Source organism: Artibeus jamaicensis, unplaced genomic scaffold (assembly GCF_021234435.1).
Source record: "Artibeus jamaicensis isolate MK-2021 breed Jamaican fruit bat unplaced genomic scaffold, CSHL_Jam_final contig_233, whole genome shotgun sequence".
In the NCBI taxonomy this organism is placed as follows: domain Eukaryota; kingdom Metazoa; phylum Chordata; class Mammalia; order Chiroptera; family Phyllostomidae; genus Artibeus; species Artibeus jamaicensis.
In genome coordinates, this window is record NW_026521486.1 from 7,597,264 (window position 1) to 7,615,496 (window position 18,233).

General features: G+C 59.5%; 1 protein-coding gene across 3 annotated transcripts in view; it reads left to right on the forward strand.

The window, feature by feature from the left end:
• CARD10 (caspase recruitment domain family member 10) overlaps positions 1–18,233 on the forward strand; it is a 32,119-nt gene that overhangs the window by 2,924 nt on the left and 10,962 nt on the right. The window contains exons 1-12 of one of the 3 annotated variants that reach the window (XM_037160497.2): positions 4,705–5,011; positions 5,143–5,394; positions 6,213–6,350; positions 7,778–8,103; positions 11,665–11,856; positions 12,708–12,863; positions 13,479–13,604; positions 14,684–14,875; positions 16,060–16,194; positions 16,504–16,619; positions 17,435–17,463; positions 17,886–18,003. In XM_037160497.2, the coding sequence (XP_037016392.2) occupies positions 4,870–5,011; positions 5,143–5,394; positions 6,213–6,350; positions 7,778–8,103; positions 11,665–11,856; positions 12,708–12,863; positions 13,479–13,604; positions 14,684–14,875; positions 16,060–16,194; positions 16,504–16,619; positions 17,435–17,463; positions 17,886–18,003 (1,922 nt within the window). In that variant the 5' untranslated portion in view covers positions 4,705–4,869. Of the gene's footprint in view, positions 1–4,704; positions 5,012–5,142; positions 5,395–6,212; positions 6,351–7,777; positions 8,104–11,664; positions 11,857–12,707; positions 12,864–13,478; positions 13,605–14,683; positions 14,876–16,059; positions 16,195–16,503; positions 16,620–17,434; positions 17,464–17,885; positions 18,004–18,233 lie in introns of those variants that run through there. The other 2 variants (XM_037160498.2, XM_037160499.2) reach the window with 2 other exon arrangements.

Consider the following 18,233-nt stretch of genomic DNA (forward strand, 5'->3'; position numbering starts at 1 on the left):
TCTGATGATAGAATGGTGCTGAGGGGGAAACTGAGGCCCAGAGAGGCCCAGTGATGTGGCCAGGTAGCACAGCCACAGTGAGGGAGGCCAGGCAGAGAAGCCCGGCTTCAGTTCTGGCCCCTTTCTCTGTCTTCTCCCAGCTCTCGGCATCCCCTGGCATAGGCTGGACCCCCACGGCCAGGGACTGCCCTGCCCAGCTCAGCTCCGAACCCCACAGGAACCCCAAAGACACACAGGAGCGAACCTCTCTGCTATTGATCCTGATAGCGATGAGGGTGAGTCACTAGTTCTACGCCCCGCCGGTCCTCCCCTGAACCTAGGCTGCTGAGGGTAGAGGGGGCAAGGGAAGGCAGGGCGGGGCCACTGCCCGCCGGGCCCCTGCAGAGCCCCCGGCATCACGTGATTCTGGAGGACGGCTCCCGCAGGCCACTTCTTCCTCTGCTTCTCGGAGCCCTGCTGTCCCTGCGTTGGAGAGCCCGGGCTCACTCAGGCCACTGCAGCCCCGGGCCTCAGTTTCTCCAACTTCTGTAAAATGGTAGTGTTTCCCGCTCAGTTTTATCGAGATATATCGACATAAAACATTGCATTCGTTTCAGTTGTACAACATAATGATTTGATTTATGTATCTAGATGGCAAAACAAGAGGCAATAACTTCAGTTAACATAGGTCACCTCCCATAGTTACAGATGGTTTTTTTCCTGTGATGAGAACTTTTGGGACTTACTCTGTTAGTAACCTTCAGATCTACAGCACGATGCGGTTAACTGCAGGCGGCGTGCCGAAGGCCACATTCCCCAAAACCGTTAATCTCGTAACTGGAAATTGGGGCCTTTCGGCCTCTTCCCCCATCTCCCCACCCCGGGCCACCGCCAATCTGTTCTCCATTTCTGAGTTCATTTTCTCTTTTTGTTTCGATCCCACAAATAAGCGAGATCATACAGGATCTGTCTTTCCCTGTGTGACTTATTTCACTCAGCAGAAGGCCCTCACGGCCCATCTCTCGTCACAAGTGGCAGGCTTCCCTTCTGTGTCATGGCGGTCTCAAAGATGCTTCTAGCGTAGACGCCTGTGACTGATTACAGCAGATGCCCAGCCCAGCGCCTTCCGTCCCCAGCCCCACGGAACAGGTCCCAGGGAGTGCACACACCTCACGGAGGCCCCCTGGGGGACACGGAGCAGTGGGGAGGGAACAGGTGTGGAAGGATGCGTTCAGTTGAGTGAGGTCATTTGGATCGAGCCTGTGCTCGGGCTGTGTGAGAAAAGTTGAGGAATTTGCCTAGGATCACAACACACCAATTATACTGGGATTTGAACCCCGGGCGGCCTGGCTTTCGCAGTGTGCAGCCCATCAAAAGTCCTCCCCAGTCTGGATCTGTTCCCCAATCTGCTGTTCAACACCTACTATGAGCCAGGTCCTCTGCGGGGCACTGGTGGGACCCGGGCCCAGCTCTCGTTGAAGAGACGGCCAGAAAAGGTGCAATCTGTCTGCAGCTGGAGTGGGGGAGCCCCGGTTGGCCTCGAACCCCCATTTACATGTAGCAGGAGAGATAAGCCAGGGCTCCGATTCCTGGGATGTGGGCAGAGGCTGCCGAAGGGGAAGAGAGAGGGACCGGGGCCAGGGGCACCCTCTGGTGAATGGAAAGAGTGAATGGAAGAGCAGATCCCCACCTCTGCGGGCCCTGTGGCTGTGCCGGGGGTGGGGGGGGGGGGGGACAATAAATAGTAGCTCCGGGTAATGACAGATAAAAGGGAAAACCGCAGCCTTGGCCACAGCCTTCTGCTCCGTCTCCTGCTCCTTTCTCCGACTTCCTCTCTGCCCTGCTCCACTCCTCATCCTCACTGTCCTTGGAACATTCCGAACCTCTCCTGCTGACCTGGGGCGCCTCTGTTCTTGGAGGGGAAGCAGCAAAGGACAGTTAAACAGTGAAATGTGTGCTGGGAACAAGGGATGGGAGGACAATAGCATGGAGGGGGTTGAGTGGGTTCGTGGGAACGGCACAGGGGGGTGCTCCCTGTGTGCATGCTCCTGTCCCACGGAGGGAGGTGACACTCACGGGTGACCTGAAGCTCTAGAAGGAGCCCTCCGTGCCAGGAATCGCGGGACAAGCAATGCAGGCAGAGGGAAGAGGCCGGGCAAGCTGGTCAGCTCCGGAGCAGAATGAGGCCCCTGAGTGAGTGGGGCAGTGGGAGAAGGGGGGTGGGGCAGCTTGTTTTAGTCCAGTTGGCTGGGAAGCCTTTGGAGGGTTTGAAGCAGGAGAGAAAACTGTTCTGTTTTTAGTATTTGCCACGATGTGGTAACCACTTGTGCTAAAGCCGACCCAAAACCATTCTGTTTTTCAAAGGATCCCTCTGGCTGAGGGTGGCCTGAGACCAGAGCCCCATGGGTGGGTGGTGTGTGGCTTGGACCAGTGGGGTCAGAGGTGGTGGGATGTGGACGGGTTTAGGACCTGGGCACCTGCTTTGCTGTGAAGCAGGGAGAGAACTGACGTCCCTATCCCCACTTCCCAGACACAGGAACTGCAGCTCAGAGGCAGTGCCTGCCCTGGGGGGACTGCTGTGCCCGTTTTACAGATGTGGCGATTGAGTGGGAAGGCATTTGCTGATGGAGACACAATGAAGGTCAAGAATAGGCCCCTAGGTTACTTTCTCTGCTTCTAGACAGTCTCTCTCTCTAGGTGTGGCTGGGATTACTCAGCACCTGCCTTTTGCAGAAGGAAATTGAGGCTCCAAAGAACAGCACTCCTGGCAGCGAGCATGAGACAGGACTCAGGGCCTCTGCTTCGAGGGCTGGACCCCTTGTCTCCCCGCCACAGCCCTGCCTTCCTGGTGCAGCCAGAGCAGACCCATGAGAAGACAGTGATAGAGATGACGCTTAATTGCACATCTCCGTGCTCCGTGCTGTGGGTGCCCAGGGCCCGATGCAGGTGAGGAGGCTCTGCTTTGTGGGGCAGCGGTACGTCCCCACGGCCTCCCACATGGCTGGAAGTCCACCGTGTGTGTGTGTGTGTGTGTGTGACTATTGGTGTGGGTGTATGTAACTGCCTGTGAGCAAACGTGAGCCTGGCACCCACGGGAACTGCAGCTTCCTCAGGAGTGTCGGGCACCCAGGGGTGCCCAGCTAACCCCTGCCAGGGCTCCAAGTCCTCCCACTTCTCTGTGTCTTTTCTCTGGGCTCTGCTTAGCCTTCCTGATGAGAAAATAATTAACCACAGCCTCTTTTTCCAAGGCTCCCACCCTGCTCTCCCAGCCAAGTTAAAACTTCACAAGGAACAGGGCTGCGGCTGGGAAAAAACAGGAGGCTGAGGGCACTGGGGTCACAGGGAGGAAGGGTGTGCTGGAGGGGGCCAGGTGCGTGCCTGAGCCCCGGGCTGGGCTCTGGCCTGCTCCACTGCGGCCTCCTTGCAGTGTGGATCGGGGCGGTTCCCTTGCCCGGTCGGGCCGCTGCTTCCTCCTCTGTGGGTTGGGGACTCGCACTCTGACTTCAGTGCTTCCAAAGCTGCATGTGAACAGGTGATCCCCAGGCAAAAACAAACGGCAAATAACCACCCCCAAACTTCTGTAGGTTTGGGAAGCAACACCAGGATATATAAAGTCAAACCAATGTCTTCACTGAGGGGCTTTTCAGAGCTTTTATTGGCTGAAAACTAATTTTTTGGGGGTGGGGGATAAATAATACACTGGCATGTGACAATTCTGGGGTCTGGGGAAGGGGTTTGGGAAGCTCACAGCTCTCTCCCGCACCAGCCCTGGCCCCTCCAACCCTGCACCTTCCAGTGCCCAGAGAGCTGGTATCATTGCTTGTATCAGCAGACAGGGGCACAGACTTTATCGTGCCGAGTGACCACGCGTTTCCCAAGGGCGGAGGGAGGAGTGTGGGTGCAGCATTTCTCAAACTCACCCGACTATGACCACACACTGGCACCCCAGTGTTTCTGGGCCCAGCATCTGGGGGACCATTCTTCAGGGCATGTGGGATTCCCTGTCTGTGTGAGGTTTTGCGGAGGCAGGGAGCTAGCAGAGTTCTGAGAGTTCACACTCCTCTAACCCAGAAGGTGGTCTTGACCTCTGCCCTGGGCTGCCCGCCCCAAGGGCTTGCCCTAAAGCTCCAGGGAAGGTGCCAGAGCTGGCGGTCTATCTGGGGACACTGAGGCTCAAGAGGGCCAGCCCTTGCCCAGGTCAGGGACAGGTCGGAGGGCCAGCAAGGCTCAGGATGCTATGCTCCAAGGCGGTGCCCCCATAGGCAGGGCCCCGTGGCCCACAGCTGAGCCAGCGGTGGAAGTGTTTTGGCCCCCGGCATGCGGTGGGGCAGGAGTTCTCTGAAGCCTGGGAGCCCTGGCCCCACACTTCAGGGTCATTTCCTGGGAAATGGAGAAGTACGTAGGAGTGTGACCGTGTGTGGCATATGTTCAGGGTGGGTGAGGTGTGTAGGTCGGCTAGGACCGCTGTGCTGTAGGAGCTCTGGGTGTGAGGCGGTGCGCGGGTATGTCACCGCGTGCTTCTAGGACACTGTCCTGGAGTGACCTACCCCTGCGCGGTCGCGTCCTTGCTGCGTCCCCGCAAGGTGCGAGTCTGAGCTTCCTGGGGGTGGAGGGTGGTAGGGGGACCATGCGGGGCTCGGGGTGTGGTGCCGTGTGACCAGAAAGGTGTGTAGTGCAGTGCGGGAGGGTGTGAACGAGCGTGTCCCGCCCCGCCCCACGCTGAGCCTGGGCAGGTGTGGGCGGGCCGCGCCGACCCCGCGGAGCCTGGCCCGGAGAGCGGGCGGGAAACAGGAAGCTGGGGGAGGCGCAGCCGGACGGCGGGGAGGCCAGGCGTGCGGGCGGACGTGCGGGGGGCCAGCCGGCCGGACTCTCAGCCCTGCCCGGGCGGCAATGTGGGGAGGCCCGGGCAGCCCCAGCAGCGGCGGAGGGGACAGGGGCGGAGCCGGGGGCTCGGGGGACACCGCTCCCCTGCGCCGGCGGAGCCGCCGCCCGAGCACAGAGCCGGGAGCCCGAGCCGGCTGCGGTGTGCGCGGTAAGTCCGGGCCGCTGGGGGCGCTGGGGCCGAGGACCGCGGGGCCGCGCGGGCGCCGGCGACACCGGGCGGCCGGGCCGGCGGGCAACGCCCCGGGCACCTTGCTGATCCTCCGCGCCTCTGACCCACAGACCCCGAGGACGCGGCCATGCCGGCGGGGGCCGAGGCGGGGGAGGCCGAGGAGGAGGCCGGGGCCGGCTCCGGGTCTGAGGCGGAGGAGGACGCGCTGTGGGAACGGATCGAGGGCGTCCGGCACCGGCTGACTCGCGCCCTCAACCCGGCCAAACTGACGCCGTACCTGCGCCAGTGCCGGGTCATCGACGAGCAGGACGAGGAGGAGGTGCTGAGCACCTACCGCTTCCCTTGCCGCATCAACCGCACCGGTGAGCCGCGGGGGTCAGGGTCGGGCCGAGTGTGTGGCGCCCCAGACGGCTGCACACCCAGCCCTGGGCTCTACAGGCTTGTAGAGTGGGGTGGTTGGTGTGCCCACCATCCTGCCACCTCCGGGACCACCTTCACGACCCAGCAGGTCCGCGGCGCTCCACCCAGCGTCTGGGTCTTGTCTGCCTTGCGGCTTCCTCCCACTTCCTGGGCCCACATGAAAGTGGGGTTGGATGTGGTCAGCAGGGCATGCGAAGCCAGGAACCTCAGGGTCACAGCTGGTGGGCTGTGCCCTTTCCTCAGTTCCCTCTGCTCCCTCCTTCTGTGAGCCACACAGAGGCTCTCCTTGGAGAGTTATTTTCCCCCCAAGTGCTCAAGGCCCATCTCCACTTAATGAGAGTGTTCTCTGCCATGGGATGTGACTTTGAACCAGGGCTGGCAAAGGGAATGAGAGTCTAATGGACTTGCAGGAATTGGCCAATGGGAGAAATATTTTACTTTGCTTTTGGGGACAGAGGGTCTTCTGAGTGTCACTGAAAAGACAGGCAGCATTTGCTGGCCCCATGTCTGTGGTGGCAGAGGGGGCAGGCTGGGTGCTGGGTGTTGAAATGCAGGTGCTGTGGTGGGTGGAGGGGAGTCCTGTCTCTCCTGCTGGTGGCAGATGGGCTCTCCCCATGATGTGTTGCGACAAGCCTCTGCATGTGTCAATGGCTTAAACATTTGGGGAGCGTGGGCCCAGGAACACTGTGGGGAAACTGGCTGTTGGGCCCTGCGGGAAGCTCTCACCTTGAACTCTGGGCACCCTTCCGCCTCGCCCCAGGGCGCCTGATGGACATCTTGCGCTGCCGAGGCAAGAGGGGCTACGAGGCCTTCCTGGAAGCCCTGGAGTTCTACTACCCCGAGCACTTCACGCTGCTCACCGGCCAAGAGCCCGCCCAGCGTTGCTCCATGATCCTCGGTGAGTGGGTCCACAGTAGGTGCTGCACCTCGGACAGCCGCACAGGGGCTCCTTCCCTGCCCCGTCCCTGTCGGGGGGCGGGCACCCACCGTCCCTGTAGAACAGACGAGGAGACTGAGGCACAGCAGAGGTCTGCCTGGGCCCCTGGCAGACTGCATGTGGGGCTGAGACTCTCATCCAGTCAGTGCGGGTTCAGAGGCCACGCACTCAACAAGGCCCCTAAAATTGCGGACGCATGTGTGTCAGGCAACATGGGGATACTGTTTCTAACGTAAAAAACCCAAAGTGCTCCAGTTGACTTGACAGAAAGGAAAGGTCTTCACTCCTTCCTTCAGCTCTGCTCTACTGGGCACAGGTTGGCGAGTCTCTGGTATCTTCGTGTTTACACACACACATGCACACATGCACAGAATTATCCTACCCGTGTTGCTCCACATGTGTCATTCTGACAAGATCCATTTTCTCAGAACAGCGGGTTTTTGTGATTTCTGCACATCTGTTAACTTGTCCTCAGTGACGGTGTAATGTCTATTGGTGGGGCCCTAAGTCACTTACCTGGTTACCTGTAGAGGGACATCGGGGTTGTTTCCAGTCCTGCGACATGACAAGTGATGCCGGGAGCACCCTTCTGCCTGTGTCTTTGCACACGTGTGTGTGTGTGTGTGTATGTATCTCAGAGGAGAGCCTCTGAGAAGTGCATTTTCTCAAAGACTGTATTTCAAAGGCTAAGTCAACACACATCCCACCCACAGTGCACGTCAGTTTTGCTGCGCCTGCGTGCATCCTGGCATGGAAAACATTTTTGATAGTTTGATATGTCAGAAAAATAATGTTACTGTTTTAAGTTCATACTTCACTGAGAGATGTAGTTCATAGCTTACTAACTAGGGATGCTTAGGCAATTCACTTCCCCTTTCTGTGCCTCAGTTTTTCTGTCTTTAGGGTGGGTCCAATAATAGTAGCTATCTTATGTGTTGTCATGAAAGCTGAATAAATTAATAGAGGCACCTAGCCCACAGAATAAAGTAAAATGTTAGTGGTTGTTGTTATTATTATTATTGCTGGTGAGGGATGTACTTACTGAGTTTTTAGCCATGGTTTTATTTGGCTATTTGCCTTTTCTTATTGATTGATATATTGTGGCTCTGAATCCTTTGTTATTTTTCTCCTGCTCCGTTGCTTGTCTTTTAACTTCATTTGTTGTATCTTTTATCATTCAGAAATTCTAACATTGGTATAATGATTTGTCTACCTTTTCTTCTATAGCCCCCTGGTTTCGTGCCTTGTTCAGGAAGGCCTTCCTTACTGCCAAATTACAAATATACATTTCAGAATTCTCCCCTGGTGTTTTTGTGGTTTGGGTTTTTCAGTGCCGTTCGCTGTCCCCGTGGGTTTTCTTTGCCTGACTTGACTTTTGTCCCCGGCAGATGAGGAGGGGCCAGAGGGCCTGACCCAGTTCCTGATGACCGAGGTGCGGCGGCTGCGGGAGGCTCGCAAGAGCCAGCTGCAGCGGGAGCAGCAGCTGCAGGCCCGGGGCCGGCTCCTGGAGGAGGAGCGGGCAAGGCTGGAGCAGAGGCTGCGGGAGCAGCAGCAGGCACAGGAGCGCTGCCAGCGGCTGCGGGAGGACTGGGAGGTGGGCAGCCTGGAGCTGCTGCGGCTCAAGGACGAGAACTACATGATTGCCATGCGTCTGGCGCAGCTCAGCGAGGAGAAGAACTCTGCCATCCTGCGCAGCCGTGACTTGCAGCTGGCGGTAGGCCCTGGCAGTGGGGAAGGGGCGGACTTTGCAAAAAAACGATGGTTATAGAGTAGCCTGCTCCCGTCCCAGAGCCGCTGTCTGCCTGCTCTTGGACTGTGGGCGAGTCCTTTCACCACCCTGTGCCTCTGTTTTCTCATCTGTAATGTGGGGGTGTGGGTGGTGCTTGTTTCATTGAGCTGTGATGTGGTCCTCGGCTGGGGGAGGTTTTGCCTCCGGAGACAGTGGCCATATCTGGAAACACTTTTGGTTGTTACAACTGGGAGTGTGCCATTGGGTAGAGGCCAGGGATGCTGCTGGACGCCCTGCAGTGGACAGGACAGCCCCCCACAAGCAAGAACTACTCAACCCAGAATGTTAGTGAATGCCAAGGCGGAGAGGACTTGGGTTGTAAGGTGCCATCAGCTGAAGGCGTGTGCAGGGCGTGGCACAGACTTGTGCTCAAACCTGCGTTTCTGTTAGCCACCATTGTCATTACTGCACCGTGTGTGTCCACGTGTCCCGGCACACGATCCACAGAGCCATCGTGCACGAGGTTCTCGTGTCCAAACCCAGATGTGGGGGCTTAGACTGGAAAGGGACTTGCTCATCACAAAGCTGCAAAATGGAACCTGGACTTGAACCAGGTCTGCCTGGCACCAGCTGGAGACACCGAGCCTTCCTCCTCGGTGGCACTTAGCGTGAGAATGGAGCTGGTATTTTCCTGCCCCGACGAACTGTTTTGAGGATGTAACCGTGCCAGCAGCATGCGGGAGGCGCTGACGGGGGGGATCTGAGGCCCGATTCCACGAGCCTCGGTGAGGCCATGGCTTTGCAGGCCAGGATGGGAGGCTGCGGGAGGCTGTCGGCGTGGGTGCACAGGTGAGCAGGAAGGAGCCTGCGGCTGTGCGTGCCAGCATGTCGACGTTTGGGGAAGTGAGTCCTGCTGAGGCCAGGGGTTGAAGGGCGCAGGCTGCCAGGCCTGCTCAAGGGTGTAGGAGGCAGACGCACGGTGTGAGAGACCAGGAGGCTGTTTTCTGGGGGTCTGCTTGGGGTTTGGTGGGAGGCGGGGCTTTCTGAGGCCCAAGACTGGCTGCAGGTTGAGCAAAGGGTGGCCAGGGCAAGGCCTCCCTCTCAGCCTCAGTTTCCTCATCGTGCTGGAGGTGAGAGGTCATGGGTAAGGACGATGTAATGGAATGGCACCTCCTGTGCGCTGGGCACGGTCCTCGCTGCTTGCCCTGTACCAGCTCCTCCAGTTTTCAACAACTCTATTGGGACAGGTGGGGACGCCATCGTTGTCCCCATTTATGGATGAGGAAACTGAGGCACAGAGAGGTCAGTTAGAGCACCTTCCCAGGGTCCCGAGACTGAGAATTTCTGACTTTGCTCTTAGCACTGCTGGGGTAGGGCGGGATGGGGGGCAGGCGGGGAGAGCTGGGGTCCCCCGTCTCCATCCACATCCTCTTTCTCTGAAACAGACCCATGAGCCCGGCTGTGTGGCTTTTCCTGGGAGAAGGGTTGTGCCACTGGGAGGGGACAGCCTGATAGCTGCCGCCCAGGGTGTTGGGGGCGCTGGGGCCGGAATGGCTTTCCTCAGCTTTGGGTTGGGTGTAATTATTAATCGGGTCCCCTGAAGTGGCAGGTGTTGGGCATGTTATAGGGAGAGTGTCCTATGTGTGTGTCCAGCTGACTGGGGTCTCCTGGGGTGGGGTAGGGGGGTGAAGAAGAGGCGTTAGAGGTGTCTCCAGATTAGCCATAGGTGACCATAGTATGACCACCTAGGTGTATGGTCATCTGCCGCTAGGCAGGGAGTGGTTGCTTTTTCCCAGTTCAGGAGGTAGAGAGTAAGGAGTGAAATTCAATTAATAGATATGTTTTTCTTTAAATGTAGCTACTGTAAAGTTTCCTAAGTTTTTGGAGCTTTTTTTGGTACAAAAATTAACAAAGGCAGGGCAGATGGAAGTGAACGGAACAGCTGAGGGTGTTTGTCTTGGCAGCTTGGGTCTCCTTTTCCCGTGGACAGGTGTGTGGTGGCTGTGATTTAATACTGTGTTTTATAAGGTGCAAATTTAATGAGCTGTTATTTCTAAGCAACACAAACTTGAGGTGCCAACACTGTAATTTTGTGCTAAGCGAGCTTGTACACTGGGATTAAATGCATCCGTGTTTCCTGGCACACAGTGGAGACGCCCAGGTGCCCTGTCCCTGGAGCTCATCAGGGCAGCTCTCTGGCCAATGGTCAGGCGGGAGGCCGTGGTGTGTGGCTGCGGTTTGCTGGAGGGGAGTGGCCACACTTGCCCTCATAACTGGCTGTCTTTGTCCGGCGGCTCACAGAGCATGTTTTGTGAGGCGAAAGGAATGTGAGAATCATGATTTTCTTTCCGAGTCCCTTGCGGAGGAGGAACTGACCCCGCCTCCAGGCCTGTGTGTGTGTGTGCACGCACATGCGTGTTGTGATGCTGGGCTCTGAGCAGTGCCAGGCTGCAGGTCAGTCTCCAAGAGAGGCCCGGGGCACCCCTGGGGCACCGGACATTGGCACACTGGAGAGTAGCACCAGACAGAGGTCATGGTGCCTTTTCCCAACAATGACTTCATTTTGTGGCCTGCCACCTTCAGCTCCTTTTGTCACTGTCCAGCCAACTCAGATCCCACATGAATTTGGAAAAGGGTTCTGGCTGAGTGCGCTCATGGTCCAGCAGACTGATCGTGCCTATCTGTGCGCAGCCAGGCGGCTGCAGCTGCCTACCATCCCCCGCCCCCACCCCCTGCCCAACTTCTGGCTGCATCACTGAACTGGTGGCAGGTTGGGACTTTGTGCGAAGCTGTGAAGACAGCCACTGTCACACCCCGGCAGCTCTGTAGACAGCCTCTGCCGGTGTAACGGCCTCTGCCCACCTTCCATCCCATTTGGTTCTGGCAGTGACTTTAGGAGGCTGGGGGTGGGGCGGGGGGTGGGACGAGCCTGTTTTACTTACAAGAAAGCTGAGGCCCCAGGGTGATGAGTGACTTGCTCAGGATGAGGGTGGGTAAAAGGGGTACAACTGAAACCTGGGCCCCGGGCTAGAGTTCTTGTTGGGGGTGAACTAACAGCACAGCCTTCTGGGGGGTGGGCTGGGAACCCTCTGGCTCTCGGCCTGGGTGAGACCCTCAAAACCATTCTCTTCCTCTTCTTCCCTGGAGGCAAGGAGACTGAGGCACAGAGAGAGGCCATGACTTGCCCAAGGCCACACTGAGTTAGAGGCAAAGCTGGGTCCAGACCCTGGTTCCCTCTATTCCTCCTTCCCCTCCTTTACGCTGGTGCTGGGCTCCACAGCCTGCACCCCGTGTCAGAACTGCGGGACGGACCAACAGACCAGGGTGTTATGGTGCAGAGTCCCCTCGGAGGGTGGCTTGGCCCCACTGTTCCATTCCTTCTTCCTCGCATCCGCCCAGCCTGCACTTTCTTCATGGACCAGCTCAGCAGGACTCCTGCTCTGGCCCCCTGGGGGTCTGGGAGGCGCCCAGGAGTGAGGAGCAGGGCTTCTGTCCCCTGGCCTCGCTCGGGTCCTGCCCTGGGCTGAGCCCCGTGTCTGCACCCAGGTGGATCAGCTGAAGCTCAAGGTGAGCCAGCTGGAGGAAGAGTGCACGCTGCTGCGCAGGGCCAGGGGGCCACTCCCCGGGGCCGAGGAGAAGGAGAAAGAGCCGGACAGCACGGACCTGGTCTCTGAGCTGCGGGCTGAGAACCAGCGGTTGACAGCGTCTCTGCAGGAGCTGCAGGAGGGCCGGCAGCAGGTGAGGGCATGGCCCCGGGGTGGGGGTGTGGTGGTCAGAGGATGGAGAGTCCACACTGGGGGCTGAGGTCTGAGTGGAGCCAAGCTGGCCTCCTGGGGTGAGCCCTGAGCACTCTGCTCTCTCTGGCCTTTAGTCTGAGTGGGGTGGGGCTGGAGATCTCTGAATGCCTTGGAACTGTGTGCCTGATTTTGTGTGTGAGCTTTCTCCCGGGGCAGGGTCCCCATCTTTGCTCGGATTCGTAGAAGAATCTGTGGCACTGTAAATGTTGAGACTCCCGAGGTCTGGGTGGCCTTGGGCATGCTGGGTGTCCTATGGCAGGCCAGTGGCAGTGGAGGCCAGTCACCTGGCCGTTGCTCCATGCAGGAAGTGGGGGATGGGAGCCAAGGTTCTGGTGTATTTCATCTGGGGTGCTGACTGGGATGTGGGTTTGGGGGCCAGATCCTGGGCTCATGGTCTGCCCACCTAAGCCAGGCTCAGCTGCCATCTGAAGTGCCAAATAGGCTTGGAAGTAGCCACCCATCTGCTGCTCTGGGCGGTGGGTGGGGACTGGAGCAAGAGAAAGTGTGCCTAGTTCTTGTTCAGGAGCAAGGCCCTGGCTAAACTTGTCCACACAAGCCCTCATCCGCTTACCTCATGCACACCCAGGCACTCCCCGGCGGCAGGCAGAGCTGGCAGAGCCCTGCTCACTCTGCACACGGGAAGCTGAGGTCCCGAGAGGGCCAGGTCCTTGGCCAAGGTGGCAGAGCTAGTGGGGTGGGGCTGAGGGCCGAGGGCCGTGTGTCGTGCGTGTCCCCTTCCCTGACACTCAACGTGGGCCAGACACTGAGGCAGCCCTGACCCCTGGCCCTCAGGAGGCAAGCCAGCCGGGGGCCCCAGGCTCAGAGCGCATCCTCTTGGACATCCTGGAGCATGACTGGCGGGAGGCGCAGGACAGCAGACAGGAGCTGTGCCAGAAGCTGCACGCTGTGCAGGGGGAGCTGCAGTGGGCCGAGGAGCTCCGGGACAAGGTAACACCACCATGCCCTCCCTCCCCACCCCCCATGGCTCACCCCCATCCTCTCCCCACCTTCCTTCTGAAAGCAGCCCTCGGAGGCTCCCAGAGAGGAAATGGTGGCGCGTGTCACCGGTTCACTGGAGCCAACCTTTCCTGCAGGTGTGCCAGGCACTGTGCTGGGATCTGGGCTTTTCTTCAGTTTCAAGTATTTATTGGGACACATCGTGAACAATGTCTCTGTCCCTGGGGAGTTATGTTCTGACAGGGGAGACCAACTGTAGGCCATATACGCAAACCAAGTCAACCGCTTCCCATAGCAGAGGCTGGTGAGGGCCGAGGAAGGGGCAGGGCAGGGGGAGGGAGCAGGCTGCAGTGAAAACGGGGAGGCCCCAGTGGGCTGGAGTGGGGGTCATTATTATTGTTAGTTCCATTTCACAGATTAGGCTCCTGAGGCCCGGTGAGGTGAGGCCAGGCCCATCTGGGGAGATGGGAGGGGCACTTGTTTTGGGGGCACAGGCCTCTTTCCCTGGACCTGCGAGGCACATGCTGGTTAGTGTCCCCTGGTTGCCGACCCAGCAGTCTGATCTGGGCGTGTTGCACCCTTGCTGCTCCACTGGCCCGTCTGCAGTACCTACAGGAGATGGAGGACCTGCGGCTGAAGCACCGCACGCTGCAGAAGGACTGCGACCTGTACAAGCACCGCATGGCCACTGTGCTGGCCCAGCTGGAGGAGATCGAGAAGGAGCGGGACCAGGTGAGCCCAGCCCGCTGTGCGGTGCGTGAGGCCCCGACCCGGCGTGTGGGGGGAAGCGAATGGAAGTGGAAGTGTAGAAAAGAGACTTTCTCGGGGCACAGATGGTTGAGGAGGGAGAAGAGAGGCCGGGGGAAGTCAGATGTGGTACCTTGAGCACTGGAGATATGCTGGCTTCGCCCCTGAACACACCTGCCTCACCTGAGCCCCTGGGACAGGTGGGGGAGTTGGTCCTGGCACTGTCTACTGAGTCCCTATTCTCTCCACGTCAAAAAGAAGGCCTGCCCAGGGCAGCTGCTTACAGATATTTGCTGATGAAGGAATTCTCAAAAGTTTTGGCGCCCAAGCTCTGGGTGACACCCCTGTCATGGTCAGGGGCCATGGGTTGAGGCCCCGGGCCACCTGTGGAAGGCTCCCGTGCAGTGGGGAGGGCAGGAAGTTCGGTCCTTGGATCAAGCGTGAATCCCGCTGGAGCAGTTGAAGTCTGCACACTGGAATGGGCCTTGGAGTCCCCCGGCTGGCTGGGTGACAGGCCAGTTCAAGGCCTCATCCCGGACCTTCAGGTTCTCTGGTCTGGGTGGGCTCAGGGCTCTGTACACTGCCCCGTTGCTCCTGGCTGCTGGGCTTCTGGCCCCAGCTCTCTTGGAAGCAATGGGCAGTGGGTCCAGGCCATGGGCTGGGCACTCAGAGACCCTGATCTTCATCGGGGGTGGGGTGGGGGGAATAGTGCTGTGGACTCAGTGGGCTGGGTTGGAGTCCGGTCTCCCGCAGTAGGCCGGGCTGCAGGGAATGAAGACGGCCCCACACAGCAGGCCTCGAAGTTTTCAGTTGTTCTTGGGAGAGGGACACTGCAGCCAGACTGCCTGGGTCTGAATCCCAGCCCTGTGCTCGCTGCCTCAGCTGAGTCTTATCTGTAGGGTGAGAGTGATGAGAACGTCTAACTCAGGGAGTGAGTACGCTGATTGAATGAGCTGATACTGAGCCCAGGGCCCGGCACACAGGAAGTGCCGTTCCTGCCATCGTGCTGTGTGTGTGGTCGGAGGCAGGGACGGCCTAGTCAGTGTGCCGCCCGCTCTCCCCAGGCCATCCAGAGCCGAGACCGTATCCAGCTGCAGTACTCCCAGAGCCTCATTGAGAAGGACCAGTACCGCAAGCAGGTGCGGGGCCTGGAGGCTGAGCGGGACGAGCTGCTGACCACGCTCACCAGCCTGGAGGGCACCAAGGCCCTGCTGGAGGCACAGCTGCAGCGGGCTCAGGGCGGCTCCTGTCTCAAGGTGAGGAGGGTCCTGGTGGGCACGCTGGGGTCCCGGCAGGAGCTTTTGTCCAGGGTGGGGAGCACGTGGGACTTGGTGGGAGACTGCAGCGAGCGTGGGAATATGGGGGAATCAGCAGGAATCTGCAGCTGGTTGTGGGGCTTGCAGGATTGGGTGGGAGGCTTCAGCAAGAGTGGGATCACATGGGAACCCTCACCTGGGCTTCAGAAGATGCAGGTTTGGGGAGGGAGATATGGGGGTCCTGGCTGGAGCCTCACCCTGGCTTTGGGGGCAGCTCTTGGCCAGGGTGGAGAATGTCCCCAGCTAGGGGGGTTGTATCAGGGAACAGGACAACGGGGCTTGCTCCTGGGACAGGAAGACTAGTTCGAAGGCTCTCTTTGAATATACTTGGAGAGGCCCAGCTGCCCCAGGACCTGGGAGCATCTTGGGATGCAAACCACGGGCTCTAAAAGCTGCTCAGAGACCAGTTAGTCCAATTCTATCACTGCCCAGGACCCAGAGAGGGTCAGGGGCTTGCCCAAGGTCACATGGCCAGCAAATACTGAGGCTGTGCCCCTGAGGCCCCTTGTAAACTAGACACTAGTTCTTGGACTTCTGCCAAGAACTCTGCCTTTTCCTATCTTGATTTTGCTCGGAGATAAGTCACCTGGCTACGTGTTTAACACCTAGGGGAACAGGATAAGGACAGTGTGAGTTGTGACTTGGCACTTTTTAAACCCTCAGGGTGTTTTCTTTTTAAATTTAGCTCTTAGGTAAAGATAAAGCCCTTACTACCCTCCCCTGGCCTGGTTCTCTGGGCCTCAGGCTTTGAATCCTGGAACACGTCATAGTCCTGTCCCAGGGCCTTTGCACACACCGTTCCATCTGCCTAGGCCATTCCCCCCAATTTAACTGTAGCACCCGCTTATCCTCGTGCTGTCAGGTCAGAGCACACTGCCTCCGGAAAGTGCTCTGATGCCCCGGGCGGGTGGGCCTGCCAGTGCCTTCCCGGCTCCTTGGCTTTGTGGGGCCGTGTCCTTCACGTCTGCTCGCTTGTGGTTCCTGTCCTCTGGGCCGAGCGCTCCGACACGGAGCCTCTTCTCCCGAGGTGCACACGGCAGGTGTTCAGCAGGTGGCTGTGGCCAGCCCGGCCCAGATCCTGGGCCCAGCACTGCTGACCTCTTGCCTCCCCCTGCCTCTCCCAGGCCTGCGCCTCCTCCCATTCCCTGTGCTCCAACCTCAGCAGCACCTGGAGCCTGAGTGAGTTTCCTTCCCCACTGGGAGGCCCAGAAGCAGCCGGGGAGGCCGCTGCCACGGGGGCACCTGAGCCCCACACCTCGGTAAGACACCTGCCCACCTGAGTGTGAGGGTACTGTTAGTGTTCACATAGCGACTCACGTGTTGAGTGCTCTCCAGTGTGCCGACAGGCCCGTGTCCCAGAGGAGGAAGCAGGGACCCACGAAGGCCCAGCACCTTGTTTAAGCTCCTCCAGAGCCACCTCTGTGCTGGGACTGGGCACCAGGAGACCCGGGGGGGCTCTCACAGTGAGACCTCATAGAGCCCACGCCTCCACTCTGGGCCCCAGTTTGCGTCTGTGGAGTTGTGGGAAGGTGCCGAGGGGGTGACCCGGCTCTGTCGTGACGTTGCAGGAGGAGGCCACAGACAGCGAGAAGGAGATCAACCGGCTTTCCATCCTGCCCTTCCCACCCAGCGCTGGCTCCATCCTCCGGCGGCAGCGGGAGGAGGACCCTGCCCTGGCTAAGAGGTAAGCAGGCTCCTCCCAGAACCCTGAAAGCCAGAATCAAGTCCAAGCACTCCCCTCCCTTTACTGCCTCTAAATGGCTAGAGTGCTGCAAACCCAGGCCCTGAGAGCCACAGGCGTGATTGAGGTCAGGTTAAGACAAGGCCAAAGGGCAGGGCAAGGGCATCCCCAGCCAGGCAGGCTGGCAGGAGAGCCACGTAGGAGCTGAGCCACTTAGAAGCTGAGCCGCAGAGTTCCTGGACCCAGGGAAGCAGGATGGTTTGTGACTGGGGCGTGCAGAGGGGTCAGGACCACAGCCACAAGGCTGGCCCTGGGTTTGGGCATCTGCAGCCACAGGCCCAGGAGAACCGGCTCGGTTCCCTCCACTGGTGGCGGGACCAGGCACAGGGGTGATCTGTCTCCCTCCTGACATGCGTCCCAGGTGCAGGCTTGGTTGCGTGAATCGATCTGCTATGAACAGAGCACGTGGTGGGGGTTGTGGTCTGGTGTTGCAGGCAAGCCTAGGGGCCCTGGACGACAATGCAGACGTGAGGGCGCGAGGTCAGGGCAGGTTCCTAGAGGCCGTGGCATTAGCGGAGGGGCCAGGGCACTCCAGGCAGAGGCCGCGGGGCTGAGGTCAGGAGGTTCGCTTCCTGCCCCGTGGGTTTGGGCGAGCTGTGTGGCCTAAGTGCCCTGTGCCTCGGCCCCCACCTTGGTTCGAGCCCCCATTTGCTTGGGGGCTGCAGGAACTTCTGGCGGTGTGGGGGCAGGAGGAGTGAGGGAGGGGGGCAGATGCCCGCTGAGCCTCAGCTCCCGATCCCACCCCTCTCTCTGCCCAGGTCCTTCAGCAGCATGTCAGACATCACAGGTGAGCACTCCGGGACCCCATGGGGAGGGCCCACGCAGTGGGGAGCTGTTTAGCTCCCCTGAGGCCTCTGCTGCCCACTCTGTCCTTGGCCTGTGTCCCCCTCCCCGAGGCGCTGCCATACCCTGGCCAGGAGGAGGGCTCTGCTCAGGGGACCCTGCGGGGGCGGCTGCTGTACTGTGAGCTCAGCCGCAGTCCTGGCTAGGCTGTGTGCGGTTCCTCCTCAGTTCTGGTCCGCCCTCTCCTCTCTTTGAGGGAACTGAGCGGTCATCCTGGCAGGCCCAGGCCAGCCCCGAGCCCAGGGGGTCCAGAGTGTTCTCGAGGCCTCAAGCCTGCCCAGGCGCCTGGCCTCTGGGCCCTGAGTTGTGCCTGGTCCTCCCTCCTTTCTCAGTCCAGCTCCCCTGACCTGCACCCCTTCTCTTTAGACAGTGTAACGCTCAAGCCCTGGTCCCCTGGCCTGTCCTCGTCCTCGTCCTCCGACAGCGTGTGGCCTTTGGGGAGGCCGGATGGTCTCCCGGCCAGAGGCCAGGACCATTTCAACAGGTACTGAAGCTGCGTGGGGTGCCTTGGGGGACGCTGGGTGACGGGGGCAGGGTGGGAGGGAGCAGCAAGTTGAGCCTTCCCTTTCTGGGGCCGTTAGAACAGCAAGGTTATCAGGCACAGGCCAACCTTAGGTTCAACCCTGTCACTGCCGTTTGTTGTCCGTGTAACTGGCCACTTCACCTCTCTGCGCCTCAGTCTCCTCATTGGCTAAAGGGGACAGCCATCTGTCT